Source organism: Dipodomys merriami, unplaced genomic scaffold, assembly GCF_024711535.1.
Source record: "Dipodomys merriami isolate MVZ:Mamm:240054 unplaced genomic scaffold, mDipMer1.0.p SCAF_50, whole genome shotgun sequence".
NCBI lineage: Eukaryota > Metazoa > Chordata > Mammalia > Rodentia > Heteromyidae > Dipodomys > Dipodomys merriami.
The window spans coordinates 83,984-103,323 of NW_027206069.1; the positions used below are offsets into that span (position 1 = coordinate 83,984).

General features: G+C 61.7%; 1 protein-coding gene across 5 annotated transcripts in view; it reads right to left on the reverse strand.

The window, feature by feature from the left end:
• Nucleotides 1–2,832: 2,832 nt before the first annotated feature.
• The window catches only part of Mta1 (metastasis associated 1), a 45,837-nt gene continuing 29,329 nt past the window's right edge, over nucleotides 2,833–19,340 (reverse strand). For 2 of the 5 annotated variants that reach the window (XM_069997411.1, XM_069997409.1), the window contains 15 exons: nucleotides 18,703–18,820; nucleotides 13,157–13,259; nucleotides 12,461–12,560; nucleotides 12,173–12,361; nucleotides 10,240–10,314; nucleotides 9,097–9,155; nucleotides 8,240–8,355; nucleotides 7,846–7,997; nucleotides 7,554–7,743; nucleotides 7,316–7,405; nucleotides 6,486–6,638; nucleotides 6,312–6,347; nucleotides 3,958–3,989; nucleotides 3,565–3,716; nucleotides 2,833–3,483 (listed from right to left, as the gene is read on the reverse strand). In XM_069997411.1, the coding sequence (XP_069853512.1) occupies nucleotides 3,333–3,483; nucleotides 3,565–3,716; nucleotides 3,958–3,989; nucleotides 6,312–6,347; nucleotides 6,486–6,638; nucleotides 7,316–7,405; nucleotides 7,554–7,743; nucleotides 7,846–7,997; nucleotides 8,240–8,355; nucleotides 9,097–9,155; nucleotides 10,240–10,314; nucleotides 12,173–12,361; nucleotides 12,461–12,560; nucleotides 13,157–13,259; nucleotides 18,703–18,820 (1,716 nt within the window). In that variant the 3' untranslated portion in view covers nucleotides 2,833–3,332. Of the gene's footprint in view, nucleotides 3,484–3,564; nucleotides 3,717–3,957; nucleotides 3,990–6,311; nucleotides 6,348–6,485; nucleotides 6,639–7,315; nucleotides 7,406–7,553; nucleotides 7,744–7,845; nucleotides 7,998–8,239; nucleotides 8,356–9,096; nucleotides 9,156–10,239; nucleotides 10,315–12,172; nucleotides 12,362–12,460; nucleotides 12,561–13,156; nucleotides 13,260–18,702; nucleotides 18,821–19,340 lie in introns of those variants that run through there. The other 3 variants (XM_069997412.1, XM_069997410.1, XM_069997413.1) reach the window with 2 other exon arrangements.

Genomic DNA, 19,340 nt, shown 5'->3' on the forward strand with positions numbered 1-19,340 from the left:
GGGGCTGCAGGCGGCCGGGCCCCCCCCGCGGCCCAGCCTGGGAAACCACGCGCCGAGGGCGGAGGCGGCGCTGGCTGCCCGCGGGTCCCCGCCGCGCCCCGCCGGCCTCCGTCCTGACCCCCGCTGGCCCCCCGAGTCTGGGGAACCCCCCAGTGGGGGCGGGCAGCTCGAGTCCCAGCAGCCCGCTCCCCGGGCGCCCGCCCCTCCGCTTGGGCGGCGGGCCAGCACCGCAGCGCCGGTCCCTGGGCGCTCCCGGAACCAGGCGCGCTGTCCCCAACCCGAGCTGCTTTCTGGAGTGGCCCTTCCCCCCTTCGTGCATGCACATCCTGCAGCTCCGTGATCACAGCCCAACACCCCCCACCCCCGACTGACCAGCCTGACCAGCTCCCCTGGCTCCTCTGGATGCTGGCCAGCCCAGGTGGAGCCCTGGCAGAGCCTTCCTGGGCAGGGTCCCCTCGTGTGGCCGGTAGCCCTGCCCAGGCGCACTCCTGAGGACCCCCCCTCCCCCGCTGTGCTCTCCTCCGGCTCCATCTTGCTTCGGTTGCAGGCCAGCTCTGGCTGGCCAGGCACAGGTGTCTCCTGGAAGGAGGCAGCCCCCAGAGTGCCCGGCTCTGCTGAGGAGCAGGTGGGGGTGGCAGAAAAGAATGGCATCCGGCACTGGCCAGATGCCGAGGGCAGTGTCGGCAGCTGGAGAGGTCAGCTGCGGCTCTGGCCCTGCCCACCTCAGCTGCAGGCCCTGGGTCCAGGAAAGTCTCCTGGTTCTGTGGGAATATTCCAGGCTTGGCAAGAAAGGGCGTGGGGTCAGGGGAAGGAAGCAGAGGAGCTGGGAAGGGAAACAAGCTGGAGCAGACAAGGAAGAATGGGCAGGTGCAGAAAGGCACCGGGCCTGGGCTAGGAGGCCAGGCAGGGGACATGTCCCTCCCTATGTCACTCCACCAGCAGCGGAACCCAGAGCAGGGCAGGGGAAGCCTGAGCCCAGGGGCTTTGAGTTACAGCCTTGGCAGGGTGCGCTGGCTGTGGAGAGGGTTCCTGCCCTTCCCCGGGCTCTGGGCTACCTTTCCTGGCAGGGGGACTTTGGGGTGGCGTAGCAAAGCAGGGACAGCCATGCATGGGCCCCCGCCTCCTGCGCCCCCTCCGGCCAGTGCTCACTCCCTTCTTAACCGAGATCCCCAAGCAGCCGGATGTGGACATGAAGCCAAGTTATGCCTGGCATCGGCAGCTGGGCACACAGGTGGGATGGGGTGGAGCAGGACCCCAGGAGTTTGCACCCACTACTTCAGAGTCCTTTTGCTCTGGAGACAGAGCTCTAAGCTGGGCCCCAAGGACACTTCTTTGCCTTTGCCTAGATCTGGCCTCAAAAAGGGACAGGCAGCCGGGCGCCGGTGGCTCACACCTGTCATCCTAGCTACTCAGGAGGCTGAGATCTGAGGATCACGGTTCAAAACCAGCCTGGGCAGGAAAGTCCGTGAGACTCATCTCCAATAAACCACTAGAAAACTGGAAGTGGTGGGCTGGGAAGGTGGCTCAGTGGTAGAGCTCTTGCCTTACATGCCTGAAGCCCTGGGTTCAATTCCCCAGCACCACATAAGCAAAAAGAAAAAAGCCAGAAGTGGTGCTGTGGCTCAAGTGGTAGAGCGCTAGCCTTGAGCTGAAGAGCTGAGGGACAGCGCCCAGGCCCAGAGTTCAGGCCCCATGACTGGACCCCCCTCCCCCCCCCCAAAAAAAGAAAGAAAACTGGAAGTGGCACTGTGGCTCAAGCCGTAGAGTGCTCTCGCCTTGAGCTGAAGAGCTGAGGGACAGCGCCCAGGCCCAGAGTTCAAGCCCCACGACCAACCAAAAAAAAAAGGGACGGGCATTGGGGGTGATGGGGAAACCCTGAACCTAAGTATGTGTGTGGTAATTAATTAATGGCAGAGGCTGGCAGTCTTCACCTCATGAGCTGCTCTCTAAAGCCCCTTGCCGCTTCTCTAGAACCCTAGGGTCCGAAGAGGAGACCCTCAGGGACATGGGGAGGGGGGAGGGGGAAGCCGGTGGCAGGCTGCAGATCATGGTTGCCAGGGGAGACACGCAGCAACCCTGGGAGAGGGGAGAGCAAAGGCAGCACCCAGAACAGTCTTCCTGACGGCCCCACGGCCCTCAGAAAAGCCAGAGCACCCCTTATCTGTCCCCGGGACGGGAGCAGAAGAGGTTTCTATTTTAATTCTTAGGCTGAGATTTCCACACTTCGCAGGCGCCTGGGAGGGGTGGGGAGCGGAGGCCGGGTCTGAGGGACAGAGCCCCAGGTTCCCAGGGAGGGGCCGGCTGGGCAGACACAGCGGGAGGAGGGGTCCTCAGAGCAAGGGCGCCACCAGGGGGTGGCTGGCCGTCCTGCACCTGCCCCTCAAGTCTGCAAGCGTGGGTGAGGGGACCAGCCAAGATAGGATTTCTGAGCAGGAACTTAAACTGAAATCTGAGAAAATTCTTACTGTGGAAAAGCACACGGCTGGGGGCGGGGAGGCAATAGAAAGCCTTAGGCAGCTGGAGCGGGGCCTCCCGTCCCCCAGGGCAGGGGCCCTGGGCCGGTCTCCCAGCCAGCCTCTCCACCGACAGAGCGGGCGGTGCTCCGCTGAAGTCCAGGGCCCCAGGCAGGACACCGAGTGGCACAGCCCGGAGACCAAAATGGCTGAGGGGCTATACTTCTTGTTTCTTGTGTCCCAGATGCCCCAGAGTAGAGCCACTAGCCTGGGCTGCGACTCACCACCCTGGACCTGGTCCCTCAGGCAGGCAGCATGGGCGGCCCGGAGTCCCGAGACCAGGAGAGGGACCCGAAGGAAAGACACAGGGAACGTCTGCCAGGGTTTTTTCCTTTTTATGAGATTTTTTTCTTTTTTGTTTAATATGAAAATTACTTGAAAAGACAAGGGGCCGACCCCGCCAGGCAGCGTGGCTGCCACTGGCCGCGCTGATCCTCCTAACATTCCAGGTGTAAGGTACAGAGCTCAAGTTCATCTACAAAAAAAGTAATAAAAATAAAATTTAAAATGGCACCTTCAACAGAACACAACAAAACCTTAGGGCCGATCCCGGGCGGCTGCCTCATCTCTGCTCCAGCCAGAAAGTAAACACAAAGCTAAAAAACGACTCCTCGGCGCCTCGGAATAAGTTAAACCGCACTTCTTCCCCGTGTCCGCCGAAGGAGCGCATTTCTCTGCAGGCGAGGGCGGGAGGAGGGGCACTACGGAAACAGGGGGGGCAGGCAGCAGTCTGGTGGGGCGGAGGCCGCCCGGCACACAGGCTCGGGACACTCTGGGGTTGACGGAAAAGCCTGGGCGGGCCGCGGGGGCGGGCCGCCGCTAGTCCTCGATGACGATGGGCTCATCGTTGACCGGGGCGGGCGGCGGAGGCCTGGACGGCAGGGCCTGGCTCTGGCGCAGGGAGATGGGCTTGTAGGGCCGGCGGGCAGCACGCTTGGTTTCTGAGGACGAGAGCAGCTTTCGGATCTTCCTGCGAGTGAAAGAGGCAGGCTGGTGAGGCCAGCGCTGGGTGGCGGTGCCCCCGCCCTCCCCTCTCCCCCAGGACCCGCACCTGGTCTCCTCGGTGGCCATGTAGAACACGTCATCTGGGGCGTCGATCCAGTTCATCCGCCGCCGCTTCACGGGCGGCAGGGAGCCGCCGCGGAGGAGGCGCACTTTGGTGGGGTATGACTTCCCGTTGAGCAGGAGGTTCCGGCTTGGTCCCTGGGGCAGGGACGGACGTGTCTCCCCGGGCACCCCTCTCCCGCACCCTGCGGCCAGGCCCCAGGGCAAGCCCCACCTCAACCTGCACGGCCCGTCCCAGGGGCCGCCCCGCCCGGGGCGGGCGGGAGCCGGTGAGGCTCTTCACACCCCAGGTGTCTGGCCGGCTGGGCCTCTGCAACGCTCCCCAAGGCAGCTAGCTGTGCACACATGCAGCATGTGCCATGCCGGCTGTTCCTCTTACCATGTGCCTGGTCTGTCCATGGTTTGCCAGACCTGATGAGAAAAGAGTGTACAGTGAGGCACTGACCACCAGCGGCCACGGGCCTCGCCCGGGCCACGGGCAGGGGACCTGTGCCTACACCCAGAGGCCAGGAGGACATGGTGCTCGTTCCCGAGTCAGGCTTCGCGACCCCACAGCTCTGAGGGCTCCCTGCATCCTGCCGCAGAACACGCTCCAGGGGGTCTGACAGCTAGCCGGGCTCCCCACGACCAGCACTGGGCCAAGACAAATGAAGCCTGCTGCACAGGGCAACCAGGCCACACCCACAAGACTAAACACGGCAGCACACTGGCTCCACGGGGGCGGCCAGGCTCCGGCTGCCGACGGCCCAGGAGGCAGAGCTCTCTCCCCGGCCAGCAGGCCAGGGGCCAGGCCCTGGTCCACAGCACCAGCTGAGCCCCGACACCCTGGCGGCTGGCGTGTGCGGGGCGGAGGACTCCAGCCCGCCTTGTTAGCCCACCCCGGCCCCGGGGCCCGCTGCCTCCCCTTCCCACCCAGGCCTGCTGGTGAGCGTCCATGGGCCTGGGGCTGGGCTGCTGCTCTGACCTCAAACACTGCTCCACTCTTTTTGTGAAACAGGGTCTTGCTGTGCAGCCCAGTCCGGACCTCCGAGGGCCGGGCTGCCGCCTGCGCACCTGAACCTGCAGCCTCCCTCCTCGCCTGGCCGGCCCTCCTCCAAGCAACCTGACTCCTGACCTGGGGCACTCACTCCCAGGATACACTGGGGTCTGGCGGCTCCAGACCCAGTCTTTCTCCCCCGCAGGCCCCTGGCTCCCAGAGGGTCCGGGTGCCTGTTCCACAGCACCAGGGCAGGTACGACCTGCTCTTCGCAGGATCCAAGCCCCACACCCAGAAGAGCCACCAGTGCAAGCGCTACTTACCCAAGTAAGTGCCTGCCAGAAAGATGGGGTGGCAGAGGAAAGAAGACACGTGCTAGTTAGTGCGTGGTGTACACCACGGGCAGCCCGAGGCAGCATGGTGGACAGGTCCAGTGAGTGCCAGGGCCGGCCCCACCCCGTCCAGCCTCACACCTGCCCAGGCCGACAGACCCTGCCTGTACCGATGCCGCGGCTGTGGCCCCAGAGCACCCCCGGGGCTCTTCCCTCGGGCCTCTACTGAGGACTGAGTGCCTCAGTGCAGCCTCTTCCCTCTCACCAGCCCGTGACCTAGGCCTGACCTGTGCAGGTGGAGCCGCCACACCTGGGGCAGAGCATGCCCCGGCAGGGCCCCCTGGGGACCAGTGGCAATCCATGAATGTACTTTACATTTTAGTTTATTAGTTTATTAGTTTTTTTTTTTTTTTTGCCAGTCCTGGGGCTTCAATTCTGGGCCTGGGAACTGTCCCTGAGCTTCGTTGTACTCAAGGGCAGTGCTCTACCACTTGAGCCACTGCACCACCTCTGGCTTTTTTTGTTATTTATTAGAGATAAGAGTCTTACAGACCTTCCTGCCCAGGCTGGCTTAGAACTGTGAACCTCAGACCTCAGCCTCCTGAGCAGCTAGGATGACAGATGTGAGCCGCCGGAGTCCGCTTAAAAGTACTTTAACATGTGAGCAAATGAAGAGGCCAGGAGCAAGAGCGCACCGTGTCTCTCTGTCTTGAGGAGACTGTGCCTGGGCCCATGCTGGCGGTCCGCGGGCGGCAGGAAGAGCGGGCACGGACAGGCAAGGGGCTCACACCCAGCGGTGCCCCCAAAGGGAGCGTGCTAGAACAGCTGATGGCCACCGTGCTGCCACCGGGACCCAGGCCCCATCCCCCACGTGGCCTCTGTCCTGAAATCTGGCAGGATGCTCTCAGATCTTCCCTGAGGCCTGTCCGTGTTGGGCCTTATAGGTGCCCAGACTGATGGTGCCCAAAGAGGGCCAGGGTTCCACAGCCTCTCGCTCCACAGCACAGCGCCTGAGTCAGTCCTCAGGCACCAGGCCGCAAGGCCCTCACCCACGCCCAGCCACCCTCGGTCACTGTGGACGCCCCGACCCGTCTCCTGCTGCCCAGCAGGCCGGGCGCACGGGAGGATTGCAGGCAGCAGGCGCAGCCCCACAAGCAAGGCCGGGGGCATGCGGGAGTCACAGCGCGGAGGCGGTGGGGGCGCAGGCCACGTATGCAAGGACAGTCCACCAAGGCACACGCCGGGGAGGGCACGTGGCCACGCCACCAAGGGACAGGTGGAGGACAGCAGGGGTCTGGGCCGTGAGCCGGGCCTATGTGGACTGCCCCGGACGTGCCCTGGACCGCCCACAGCAGGAGCAGACAGTACACACAGCATCACGACAGGGCTGGCACAGCACCCACCGGCGGCCACCCCAGGCCTTACCCCTACTGGGCATCAAGAGGCGCTTCTTCATGTTGCCTGGCAGCGCCCAGAGACAGGAGAGAGAGGGAGAGAGAACACGGTCAGCGGGGGCAGCAGGATGGGCAGGCCCCGGCCGCCGCGGGCCGGCTGCAGCTCCGTGCAGGCCCTGCTGGGGGCGCTGGCGCCCAGACTCACCGTCTACCCCGTTGTGCTGCTCGTAGCTCCTCTTGCCCAGGATGGTGGGGGAGCCGTTGTTGATGACCGGGGCCGACTTGGCGGGCGTCAGGCTGCTGAGGACGCTGGATGCGGTCTTCACCGGATCAGGCTTAGGGGGGCGTGGGTGGGTCTCTGTGGAAGCAGAGGGTCCCTGCTCAGCAGGCAGGGAGATGCCCAGGAGCCCAGGGCAGGGAGGGCGCTTTGGGTGTGGCGGGTGCTCCACAGCCAGGCGCAGTAGCTTCCAGTATCCAGACAGAGCCATAAACAGAGCAGCCTCCACATCCAGGCCCCAGGGACTGAGGGCAGAGGGCTGGCTGCCAGCCAGGCCCCGATGGGGTTGGTCCAGGCACCAGCCACCTCCTCCGCAGGACAGGGCGAGGCCAGCCCAGGCCTGGGACCCCCGACAGAGAACAGTGCCAAAACCACGTGTGCCTGCTCATAGTTCTGGAATGTCCTTTCCAGAAGAACAGTTAGCTCCCTGCTGGGAGAACTGACTCAGGAGCCCACTGAGGCCCGGAGGCCGCGAGCCTCCTCTCCCCGAACGGTGCAAACGGTGCGGCCGGCTTCCCAGGTGCCTAAACCCACGCACACGGGGGCTTCTCCCACAACCTGCGCCAGGCGTGCGCCTCCCGCCCCCAGAGGCCTGGCTGAGCCGTGCTCTCCATGGCAACACGTGTCTCCCTGGCCTGATGCTGTGGAGGCTGGCCGGAGGGCTCCGTGGTGCAGGGAGGCAGGGCTGCCGCCCAGCGCCCAGGCCACCTGCGGGCGGTTTGGCGCGGACCCCCTGGCCCAGCCTGGGCCCGGCTTACCCAGGTACCGGAGCACAGCCTCCAGGGGCTTCCGCACCACTTGCCTCAGCACCAGTGGGCTCTGGGAAGCTTCGGGCAGCCGGGCTGTGCCTGTGGGGAAGAGAGGGGTAGGCAGGGTGAGGGGCCGGCCCCAAGAACTGAGCCCCCCCCCCCCGCCTGTACCCCACCCAGGGTGCTCTGCCCTCTCTGCCCCCCAGAACTGACAGGAACAGACAGAGACGGGACGGGGACGGCTCACACTCGGCCTTGATGGCGGCACTGTTGATGGGCATGTAGGGGTGCCGGGCGGCGTGCCACGGGCGCAGGAGCTCACGGCACAGGCGCCGGGCGATCCTCGTCAGCTTGGTGGTGTGCAGGTAGAAGGCCTGCCTCGTCTTCATGGCAAACTTGGGGCTCCCACTGCTCCGGGCTGGCATGCCATGGGGACTCTGCGGAACGGGCACACAGCCCCAACACAGCGCCATGACCGGGGGCAGGGAGCCACGGGCCCCGGACGCCCTGCGACAGGCCGACGGCTCCGCCCCACTCACCATGTTATTGCGGTTTGGTCCTGGCCTCTCTCCATCTAACCGGGTTGGCATTTTCAAGCCACCATATTTCTTCCAATATGTCCAACAAGAGGCGCAGAGGCGACACTGCATGTTAGGGGGACCCCAAGAATACCACTGGTAAGACTGTGTGGCTACGGACAACAAAGTTGGAAATAGACGGATTCTTAAGCAGAACCAAGATGCAGAGAGCATTCCACAGTGTCCCGGCCCCCCACCCGGGCACCCCGGGTCCACCACACGCCCCACCACAGCCCACGGCCAACCGCACCCCTCATCAGAGGCCCGGCCCAGCCGGCCGCACAGGTGCCAGCCTTGCTCGCAGGGGCATCCCGGGCGCTCCCGCGGCCCTGGCGGGGCCGGGCCGGGCACTTACTGTAACAGCTCTCGCAGGCCCGGCCGGCCCCAGGGCTCTGGCCTGGCGTCCCTGTGCCGTTCACGACACTGGCCTTCACGTTGTTGACGCTGATCTGGTTTGGATTTGGCTTGTTACTGAGAGGGTGAGAAGGAGCAGACACAGCGGCCTGAGGTGCGGCCCTGCACCGGGGCCCACACTGCCGCACCCCCGCACCGGGGCCCACACCACCGCACCCCCGCACCGGGGCCCACAATGCTGTGCCCCCACACCGCCGCACCCCCGCACCGGGGCCCACACCACCGCACCCCCGCACCGGGGCCCACACCACCGCACCCCCGCACCGGGGCCCACACCACCGCACCCCCGCACCGGGGCCCACACCACCGCATCCCCGCACCGGGGCCCACACCACCGCATCCCCGCACCGGGGCCCACACCGCCGCACCCCCGCACCGGGGCCCACACCGCCGCACCCCCACACCGCCGCACCCCTGCATCGGGGCCCACACCGCCGCACCCCTGCATCGGGGCCCACACCGCCGCACCCCTGCCCGGGACCCACACCACCACACCCTGCTGTCCACATTTCCATGTGTCTACTAGGAGATAGGGTAGTTGTTGACTTCCCAGTGTGCCCAAAGCTCAGCCCAGCCTGAGCCCTGGACCAAAGGAGTGCCAACGCCAACCCACCCTTCCACCCTTCCCACCCCTCCCAACACCTCGCACTCCACAGAGCCACAGCGCCACACCAGGCCGGGGCGGCATCCTCAGCACACCCACCGCCCTCAGCTCCAAGAGAAGGCCGCGTGGCCACGCCTCCCAGCCCCCGCTCCCTGCTGGCCCTCTACCAGCCCCAGGACACACGGTGGACTTACTAGTTGGGAATATAAACTTGTTTCAACTTGCTCTCTGCTTCCGCTGCTTTCAAGCGTTTCTTAAACAAAACAGAGTTCTGAGGTCACCAGGCCAGCTGGGCCACAGCTGGGAGACCACAGGGGGGCCACCATGGCTTCCCTAGCACCGTCTCCCGGTCCTGCTGCCTAGCCTCGGGTGGAGGGCAGGGGAAGGGCAGGGCACAGACTCGAGGACACAGGCCAGACTACTCTAGGGGCTTCCTCCTGGTGTCCGGCCTCCAGTGACCCACCTTCTTCCCTCCCTTCTACTCTGGGCCTGGCGGGAATCCAGGGAGGCACGCATGAGGGGGGGATGGGGACGGGGAGGATGGTGTGGGGGGATGCTGGGAGGACGGGGATGGGGAGGACGGTGTGGGGGGATGCTGGGGAGGACGGTGTGGTGGGATGCTGGGGAGGACGGGGAGGACAGTGTGGTGGGATGCTGGGGAGGACGGTGTGGTGGGATGCTGGGGAGGACGGTGTGGTGGGATGCTGGGGAGGACGGGGAGGACGGTGTGGGGGGATGCTGGGGAGGACGGTGTGGTGGGATGCTGGGGAGGACGGTGTGGGGGGATGCTGGGGAGGACGGTGTGGTGGGATGCTGGGGAGGACAGTGTGGGGGGATGCTGGGGAGGACGGTGTGGTGGGATGCTGGGGAGGACGGGGAGGACGGTGTGGTGGGATGCTGGGGAGGATGGGGAGGACGGTGTGGTGGGATGCTGGGGAGGACGGTGTGGTGGGATGCTGGGGAGGACGGTGTGGTGGGATGCTGGGGAGGATGGTGTGGTGGGATGCTGGGGAGGACGGGGAGGACGGTGTGGTGGGATGCTGGGGAGGACGGTGTGGTAGGATGCTGGGGAGGACGGGGAGGACGGTGTGGGGGGATGCTGGGGAGGACGGGGAGGACGGAGTGGTGGGATGCTGGGGAGGACGGGGAGGACGGTGTGGTGGGATGCTGGGGAGGACGGTGTGGTAGGATGCTGGGGAGGACGGGGAGGACGGTGTGGGGGGATGCTGGGGAGGACGGGGAGGACGGTGTGGGGGGATGCTGGGGAGGACGGGGAGGACGGTGTGGTGGGATGCTGGGGAGGACGGGGAGGACGGTGTGGTGGGACGCCCACTTACCTGCTGGACATATCTGTCTGTGGTCTTCCACATGTAGTAGTACTCGATGATGCTGGTGAGTGACTTCCATGGGAGCTGGAGTGAGAAGAAATGTGCCGGTAAGGAGAGGACCGCTGCCCAGACAGGGTGTGGAGCAGGGTGGGGCAGGTGCAGCATCCAGGTCGGACCCCTGGAGCGCCGGGTGGAACACAGCCCAGGGAAAGCATGTAGCTTGACTGCCCAAACCCAGTCCACACCCAAATGCCACTGTGTGCTTGCGGGGCCTGAGACCGCCCTGGGGCCTGGCCCAGACCCCTTCAGACTCTGCTGGGGAGCGTCAGCACAAAGGCTCCTGCCAGGTACACACCTTCCAATTGGGATCTCCTAGCCTCCAGAGCCAGGGCTCACGCCTGTCATCCCAGCTACTCAGGAGGCTGAGATCTGAGGATCTCAGTTCAAAGCCAGCCCAGGCAAGAAAGTCTGTGAGAGCTTACCTCCAATAAACCACCAGAAAACTGGAAGTGGCGCTGAGGCTCAAGTAGAGCGCTCGCCTTGAGCTGAAGAGCACAGGGACAGTGCCCAGGCCCAGAGTTCAAGCCCCACGACCGACCAAAACAAAACAAAAACAAAAAAACTTGGAGATCTGGGGAGAGGGGCGTAAATATAGTTTTGTTATAAGTAAGATGTTACACAGGAGTTACCATTTTATAAGTCTGGTAATGAGTATATGAGTCTTTTTATTTTGCCAGGCCTGGAGCTCAAGGCTAGCGCTCTACCACCTGAGCTATAGCTCCACTTCTGGCTTTTTGTGGTTAACTGGAGATAAGCACTGCACAGACTTGTTCAGCTTGGGTCTGGGTCTGTTTGCCCCTCTCACTGTCTAGCTGCTGGCTCTCCAGCCCTGGCTCCAGTGGGGACCAGCAAGGCCGGACCTTGCCTGCCTCAGCCTCCTGCACCGACTTCTCCCAGAACCCGCTCCTTTCTCAGTCTACCTAAGGTGTCCCCTTGTTTTCCTCATCTTACTTTTTTTTTTTTTTTTTTTTTTTGCCAGTCATGGGGCCTGAACTCTGGGCCTGGGCACTGTCCCTCAGCTCTTCAGCTCAAGGCTAGCGCTCTACCACTTTGAGCCACAGCGCCACTTCTGGCTTTTTTCTTTTTGCTTATGTGGTGCAGAGGAATGGAACCCAGGGCCTCAGGCATGCAAGGCAAGTGCTCTACCACTGAGCCACCTTCCCAGCCCAACTTACTCTACTTTTTGAGAGTTTGGCTTTATTTTGGTTGGTCCTGGGTCTTGAACCGAGCACCTCTCATCAAGGCTAGCACACTACCACTTTAAGCCACAGCTCCACAACGAGTTTTTGAGGGTTAATTGGAGATAAGAGTCTCACGGTGACTTTTCTGCCTCCTGAGTAGCTAGGATTACAGGTGTGAGCCACTGGCACCCGGCTCATTTTTGTAGCCTTTTGGATACTTTACATGTGAACCTGCCGGGCCCGGGCCAGTGGTTGTCTGGCTGGCTGGGCAGCGGCCAGCACTGTCCCTGAACAACGGTCCCCTGCGACCTCCGAGCCAGCCGGGCTTCCCCTCGGCTGTCCACAGGCCTGCCCCGCCGGTGCTGGCGCCCTCCGCCCTGCACGCCCTTTTCTGCTCTCTGGAGGCGGCACCTGACTGGCGGTGGCAGTGCCACCCCTCCCTGAGGCCCTGCGCCAGCGCAGGTGCTCGACCCTCAGGGGCGGGGTGGCCCCTCGGGGGCAGGCCCTTCCCCGTGGAGCGACGCTGCCCAGGCTGACCGAGCAGGTTCAGCGGGAGAGCGTGGGGGGGGGGAACCTCTACTCTCTCGCAGACACGGGCCACACCGTGGGACCACGCAGCCACACAGGCCACAGAGGCCAGGCCACACCAGGATGAGCACCGGCGCTTCGCTTCCCAGCCCTGCATGCCCCCCGGCACTTACAAAATCTTGCTGAATGTCTGTGAAGTCTTTCCCGTATTTTTCCAAGGCTTCCTCGAAAAGGTTGGCTTCTGAGGCCGACCACTCCTCCATCTCGTCTCTGCAGAGCACCGGCCCGCCCTGCGGCACGAGGGCCGAGATGGCCTTGGAGATGTCGTAGATGCTCTTGTGCAGCGTGTCCATGGCGTGGAACTGCAAAACAGCAAGGGTCAGCTGGGCGCAGGGCAGGGAGACGGGCCCAGCCGCCAGCCCCTGGCGGGGCCCGCGGGGCGGCGGGAGCAGGCGGCTCACCAGGGTGATGTCTCGGGAGGCGGCGGCGGCGCTCATGTGCAGGCTGGGCTGTCTCACGGAGCTGCTGCAGTCCAGGGCCCGGGCGAAGGTGCCCACAGACCTGGGGGTGAGACACACCCTGACCACCATTTGGACGAGCCAGAGAGCCGTGCTGCACCCCCCAGGGCCCCCCAGGGCTGGCTCCACACCCCCCGCAGGGGTCGCGGGCCTGGATACCACGCGGGTGTCCGGGGTGGGGAAGGTGCAGAAGAGCAGGGGCGCTCTGCACACATGCACGTGTCAGCTACAGCACCCTGCCGGAGCGGCCTCAGGGGAGGAGGCCGCGGGCCTTCCTGGGTCCCGCAGCTGCTCTGGGCGCTCTCGATTCCTCATGTCTAGGAGGTACCAGTTGTACTTCCTTCCGCCCAGCAGCCACCACAGCACCCCCTTGGCGGCCAGGGACCTCCTCTGACAGGTCCTAGCCCATCTCTGGGAGAAGCACCTCCCTGGGCCCAGCCTGCCCAGCCTCGGTGTGAAGTGGCCCTGAGGGGCCAAGCAGCCTGGGGGAAGCCCGTGCTATGGGAACCACCACAGGTCTCAACTAGGGAAAGGCCAGCGGCAGGGAGACAGGGCAGCTCCACGTCCAAATTCACTGTGAGGTTCCAGCTGTCCTGTACTCACACCCTAGGGCCAAAAACGCTGGACGCCAGTACTCACCGCGCCACCACCAGAAACTGGTCGATCTGCTTGTCCACAAGGGGGTTGTGTGCCTCCCAGACCTTGGTCTCCAGTTTGGACTGGTCACGGCCATCCTCCTCACCTACAGGAAGAAGCGCCTCAGTACGGCCAGTGCGGGCTTCGAGAAGGCCACCTCAGCCACAGCCTGAGCCGGGGACCCCTGGGGTTGGGAGCAGCAGGGAGGGGGAGGGGTGGGTGTGGTCAGGGTCTGTGGGCCGGGTGACTCTCAGCTAGCGTCACTCCTCAGACTCATGTCGGGACCCTTTGGTGTCTGAAGGACCGCCTGGCCATCTCTTTCGTACAGGGCTCTCAGGCCTTCCTGTTCCAAGAGTTTGGGAAGTGGAATGATCTCTATTTCCAAGTCATGGCTTCCAGAGACGCCCTCAGGAGAGGGTCCCCAACCAGGCCAGGCCTGAGTCTGGGGAGGCCTGGAGAAATCCCACACCCCCCTTCAATCCCCCACCCCCGTCTGACTGTCCATCCAAGGGCCACATCAGTAATTTAGTGAGAGTATGAGGTATCAGGTTACACAAGGGGCCTAATCAATTTCCCTCTGACCCTTGGCATTGATGCCCTCTGTGACAGGACAGCCTGACCTGGGACCTGAGGGTATGGGGTCCTAGGTCAGGGCACTGGGGCAGCTCTCCAGATGAAGTAGAGCTGGACACACCTGACCTACACAGAGTAGATGGCTCCTAAGCCTGGCCAGAGGGCGTCTGTCTGTTTGGAGAAGTTCAGGCCTCCTGACTGGCCAGTCTCTAAGGACCACTCCCAGGAGGAATACCTGGCACACTAGAGACCCAGGAGGTGCTACCTGGAGGGTGGAAGACTTAAACCTTAACCCACACCCCGAGGCCCTGGTCCATGGCAGGGTTCTGGGGCACCAGGCTGTGCAGTCAGTGCAGTGGGTTTTTCTAGCACTGAGTGGGAGCCCTCCGGTGTGCACTCTGCTCTGAAATCCCCGCTTAGGGAAGCAGGGCTCCAGCTCTGGACCGTCTGGGGCCTCAGGGCGAGAGCTGTAAATTCTGGGGACCAAGCCCAGAGGAGGGGCGGAGCTCTCCACTGCCTTCTCAGTCACCTTTCCTGTCACTCAAAAGGGACACCAACTGGTGCGGCCACCACCCCTCCACCCACAGGCACGCGAGCTGGAGCCTGCAGGGTGGAGAGAGGGCGAGGCCACTGCTGTGCTGCTGGAGCTCCAACTGGGACCCCATTCTGGGCCGGAAGGGGCTGGTGGTAGTCAAGCTGCAGCCCCTGTGCCTGTAGGTGACACTTCACCAGGAACCTGCTGGCCTCCAGGTCAGCCCAAGGCCACAGGGAGAACGTCCCGGGGCTCTACCGGGAGCAGCGCAGCCAGGCCGCCGGCAGCGCCACACTCCAGGTAGCAGGGCCAGCTACAGAGGAGCACTGCTGCTCTGGCTCCGAGCCCACAAAAGGAGGCTGTCCCCCCAGGGAACAGACTCGAGGGAAGGGACTGCAGGGTAGGCTGGCTCAAGAGGCCAGTGTTCAATGTGAGAAGATGGAGGGAGGAGATCAGACCTGACAAAGCCCTTCTGGGCCCAACAGAGCCCTGACAGGTCTGATCCTGTGCTTACACAGAGCCGGGCATCAGTGGGGATGAGCTACGGAGGAACAGTGGGGCTGGACACATCACCGTTCACCAAGAAGGTGACTAGCCGCTCAGGAGACTGATGCAGCCCAACGTGCGAGGCCTCAGAGATGAGCAGCAGAGTGGGGGGAGGGGCGCGGCAGGAAGACGGCAGCGCTGAAGACGGCAGCGGGGGTGAGGATCGCTGGGCTCACACCCCACAGAGCCAAACTGGGGGAGTCCCACCCCTCCAAGTCAGCCCCCACGTTGGTTTGAAGGTCTGAATGCACATCCAGGACCGCCGGCTCTCCAGAGACCTGCAGCCGGCGGGTGGTCTCCTCAGAGCCCACGCCGGAGCCCAGCCACCACCACAAAGCACCCGTCACAGACCAACCCGTAAGCTACGATGACACAGACATGCACGCACGCACACACCCCCCACTCCCGCGTGCTAGAGGCCAGGCCAGGACGCTGAGGCAGAGCTCTGAGCCCAGGGGCTGCCCGAGCCCAGCAGATGCAGGCCAGGGGCTTGCGGACAAAATGCACCAACCATATCCTGCCAGGCTGCAGAAAGACAGACACAGGAAGAGACCTGCCAGCCCCAGAGAACTGCAGGTCAGCCAATGGACACAGCTGCCACCTAGCTGCTCCTCACGGCAAAACACAAAACCCCAGGACTCATTCAAAGTAACTTTACTGATTGATTGATTGACTTGATGGATTGAAAAATAGGGCTTTAAAAATGTAATGAAGCTGGGTGCTGATGACTTACACCTGTAATGTGAGTTATTCAGGAGGCTGAGATTTGAGGATCATGGCTTTAAGCCAACCCAGGGAAGGAAAGTATGTGAGACTTTTTTTTTTTTTTTTTTTGGCGGCCGTGGGGCTTGAACTCTGGGCCTGGGCGCTATCCCTCAGCTCTTCAGCTCAAGGCGAGCGCTCTCTCTACCAGTTGAGCTACAGCGCCACTTCTGGTTTTCTGGTGGTTTATTGGAGATAAGAATCTCACGGTCTCTCCTGCCCGGGCTGGCTTTGAACCGCAATCCTCAGATCTCAGCCTCCTGAGTAGCTAGGATTACAGGCGTGAGCCACCGGCGCCCGGCTATGTGAGACTCTTATCTCCAATTAACCAATTAATCTCCAAAGAGCCAGAAGTGTCGCTGTGGCTCAAGTGGTAGAGCACTAACTTTGATCACAATAGCTCAGGGACAGAGCCCAGGCCCAGAGTTCAAGCCCCAAGACTGACAAAAAACAAAGTGTAGCCAGGCACCAGTGGCTCACGCCTGTCATCCTAGCTACTCAGAGGCTGAGATCTGAGGATCGGAGTTCAAAGTCAGCCGGGGCAGAAAAGTTCTTAAGACTCTAATCTCCACTAAACTACTAAGAAAAAGCTGGAAGTAGTACTGTGGCTCAAGTGGTAAAATGCTAGCTTTGAGCACAAAGAGCTTAGACACAGGGCCCAGGCCCTGAGCTCAAGCTCCATGACCAATTTAAAAAAAAAAAAAGTGTAATTAGCCAGGGACTCATGCCTAGTCACTAAAAAGACTGAGATCTAGATGGACCATGTTTTTTGTTTTTGTTTTTTTGTCGGTCGTGGGGCTTGAACTCTGGGCCTGGGCACTGTTCCTCAGCTCTTCAGCTCAAGGCAAGCGCTCTACGGCTTGAGTCACAGCTCCACTTCTCATTTTCTGGTGGTTCATTAGAGATAAGAGTCTCGCGGACTTTTCCTGCCCGGGCTGGCTTTGAACCGTGATCCTCAGCTCTTAGCCTCCTGAGTAGCTAGGATTACAGGCAAGAGCCACAGGCACCCGGCTCTGAGGATGATAGTTTGAAGCCAGCCTGGGCAGGAAAGTCTGTGAGACTCTTTTTTTTTTTTTTTTTTTTTGTTGGTCATGGGGCTTGAACTCCAGGCCTGGGCGCTGTCCCTCAGCTCTTCAGCTCAAGGCGAGCGCTCTACCACTTGAGCTACAGCGCCACTTCCGGTTTTCTGGTGGTTTATTGGAGATAGGAGTCTCATGGTCTCTCCTGCCCGGGCTGGCTTTGAACCGCGATCCTCAGATCTCAGCCTCCTGAATAGCTAGGATTACAGGCGTGAGCCACCAGCGCCCGGCTGCCTGTGAGACTCTTATCTCCACTAAATTACTAAAAAAGCTCTAAGTAGAGCTGTAGTTCAAGTGGTAGAGCACTAGCCTTGAACAAAAGAAGTTCAGGGATAGTGCCCAGGCCCTAAATTCAAGCCCCAGGACCAGCATGAAAGAAAGAAAGAAAGGAAGAGAAAGAAAGGAAGAGAAAGAAAGAAAGAAAGACAAGCAAGCTGGGTGCTGGTGGCTCACACCTGTAATCCTAGCTACTCAGGAAGCTGAGATCTGAGGATCATGGTTCAAAGCTAGCTGGGGCAGGGAACTCCATGAGACTTATCTCCAATAAACCACTAGAAAACTGAAAATGGCACTGTGGCTCAAGTGGTAGAGAGCTAGCCTTGAGCTAAAGAGCTGAGGGACAGCGCCCAGGCCCAGGGTTCAAGCCCCACGACCGACCAAAAAAACAAAACAAAAAAAAAAAAAAGGGAGGGCTGGGAAGGTGGCTCAGTGGTAGAGCGCTTGCCTTGCATGACTGAGGCCCTGGGTTCGATTTCTCAGCACCACATAAGAAAAAAGAAAAAAGCCGGAAGTGGCGCTGTGGCTCAAGTGGTAGAGCGCTAGCCTTGAGCTGAAGAGCTGAGGGACAGTGCCCAGGCCGAGAGTTCAGGCCCCACAACCAGACCCCCCCCCAAAAAAAAAAAGAGAAAGAGAGAGAGAGAGAGAGAGAGAGAGAGAGAGAGAGAGAGAGAGAGAGAGAGAGAGAAAGGAAGGAAGGAAGGAAGGAGAGAGAGAGAAAGAAAGGCAGGCAGGCAGGCAGGCAGGCAGGCAAGCAAGCTGGGCACCTGTGGCTCACGCCTGTAATCTAGCTACGCTCAGGAGGCTGAGATCTGAGGACTGTGATTCAAAGCCAGCCCAGGCAGGAAAAGTCCATGAGACTCTTATCTCCAATGAACCACCCGAAAACCAGAATTGGTGCTGTGGCTCGAGTGGTAAGAGCGCTCGCCTTGAGCTGAAGAGCTGAGGGATGGCACCTAGGCCCAGAGTTCAAGGCCCATGACTAACAAAAACAATGAGTACACATACAAAGACAATGAGTACACATATAAACCAAGCAGGATGAGGGGATTGTAGTTCAAGGTCAGCCTGCACAAAAATTAAATAAGATACTATTTCAACCAATAAACCAGCTACAGTAGAGCATGCCTACAACTCCAGATAAGTACAGGTGGGAGGAATGCAATCTGATGCTGACCCAGGCACAAAATGTGAGAACAGGTGGAGGGCATGGCTCAAGTAGTACAGCACCTGCCTAGCAAGTTCCAAGACCCTGGATTGACACACGCACACACACAATACAAGAGTAATGAGCACACCTGTAATTCTAGCACTTGAAAGATTGAAGCAGGAGGTAAAGGGTTCAAGACTAGCCTGGGCTATCTAGGGAGACATCATGTCAAAGAACAAAGAACAAGTACGAGACAACACGATGCATGAGGAATAAGTCAATGAAAGTGTAGCGAGCAAGAATGGAGGCATAAGCCGTAATCCACCACAAGTTCAAGGCCAGCCCGGGACACACTGTGAGACTGTCTCAAAAAATCAAGGGCGAGGGACGAGGCTGTGTTCACTCTCCGGTGCCACTCAGACGCGCGCACATCACACAGTTCAGGGCAGCCTACGGAGGGGCCACGCACGCATGGCCACGCCGGTGGCAACAGGCTGGGACCCCCGCCCCTCTGGGGTCTGGAGCCTGCGGCCAGGCTGAGCCCTCCAGGCCCCCGCGCAGGCAGCCGTCCGCACGCAGCAGGGCCCGACGCCCCCGAGCGCTTCAGGCCCCCAGCGCCACCCACACCCACCTTCTTTCAGCAAGTCAGTGATGTCAGCCTGGTACCGGTTCCCCACTCGAATCTCCCCTTTATCGGCCAGAAGGGTCTTCTGCTGTGGGTCGTAGACTAGAGAATAGAAGAAGAAATCCTGAAAAACACCACACACAAGACAGAGCTGTCAGAGAAGCCCTCAGCTCCTGCGGGCTGCTCCGGAAGGCTGGTGTGGGCCATGGCACCAGGAAGCAGGGACACGCCTGTGTATGACCCAGGACCCAGGGCAGAAGCTTCCACAGCCACGCAGCACAGACACGCGGTGAGAGCCGGGAGGGCCTGAGCCAGGAGAGTCACAGGCATGGAAGTATGCCAGGGCACAGAACATTCCGGCAGAGCAGCCACCACAGCAGGGGCTGCAGCTTCTCCTGGCGGCCCGAGCTGCCTTCAAGTCTGTTTGCCTCAAACCTTAGCCCTGGCTTCCTCAGGGCCAGGCGCGACACGGCCTTTCACAGCTCTCTAAGCCCCCACAAGCTAGAGCGCCCCACCGCGGGCCGGGCCCCACAGGCGCCGGCTGCTCTGCTGCGCCCGCTCCTTGCTTCCTCTGGCTTCTTATTTATTTACGTATCTTCTTCTCTCAGCAGGCTGGGAGTGGCGTCGTGACACCTGGCCTGCCC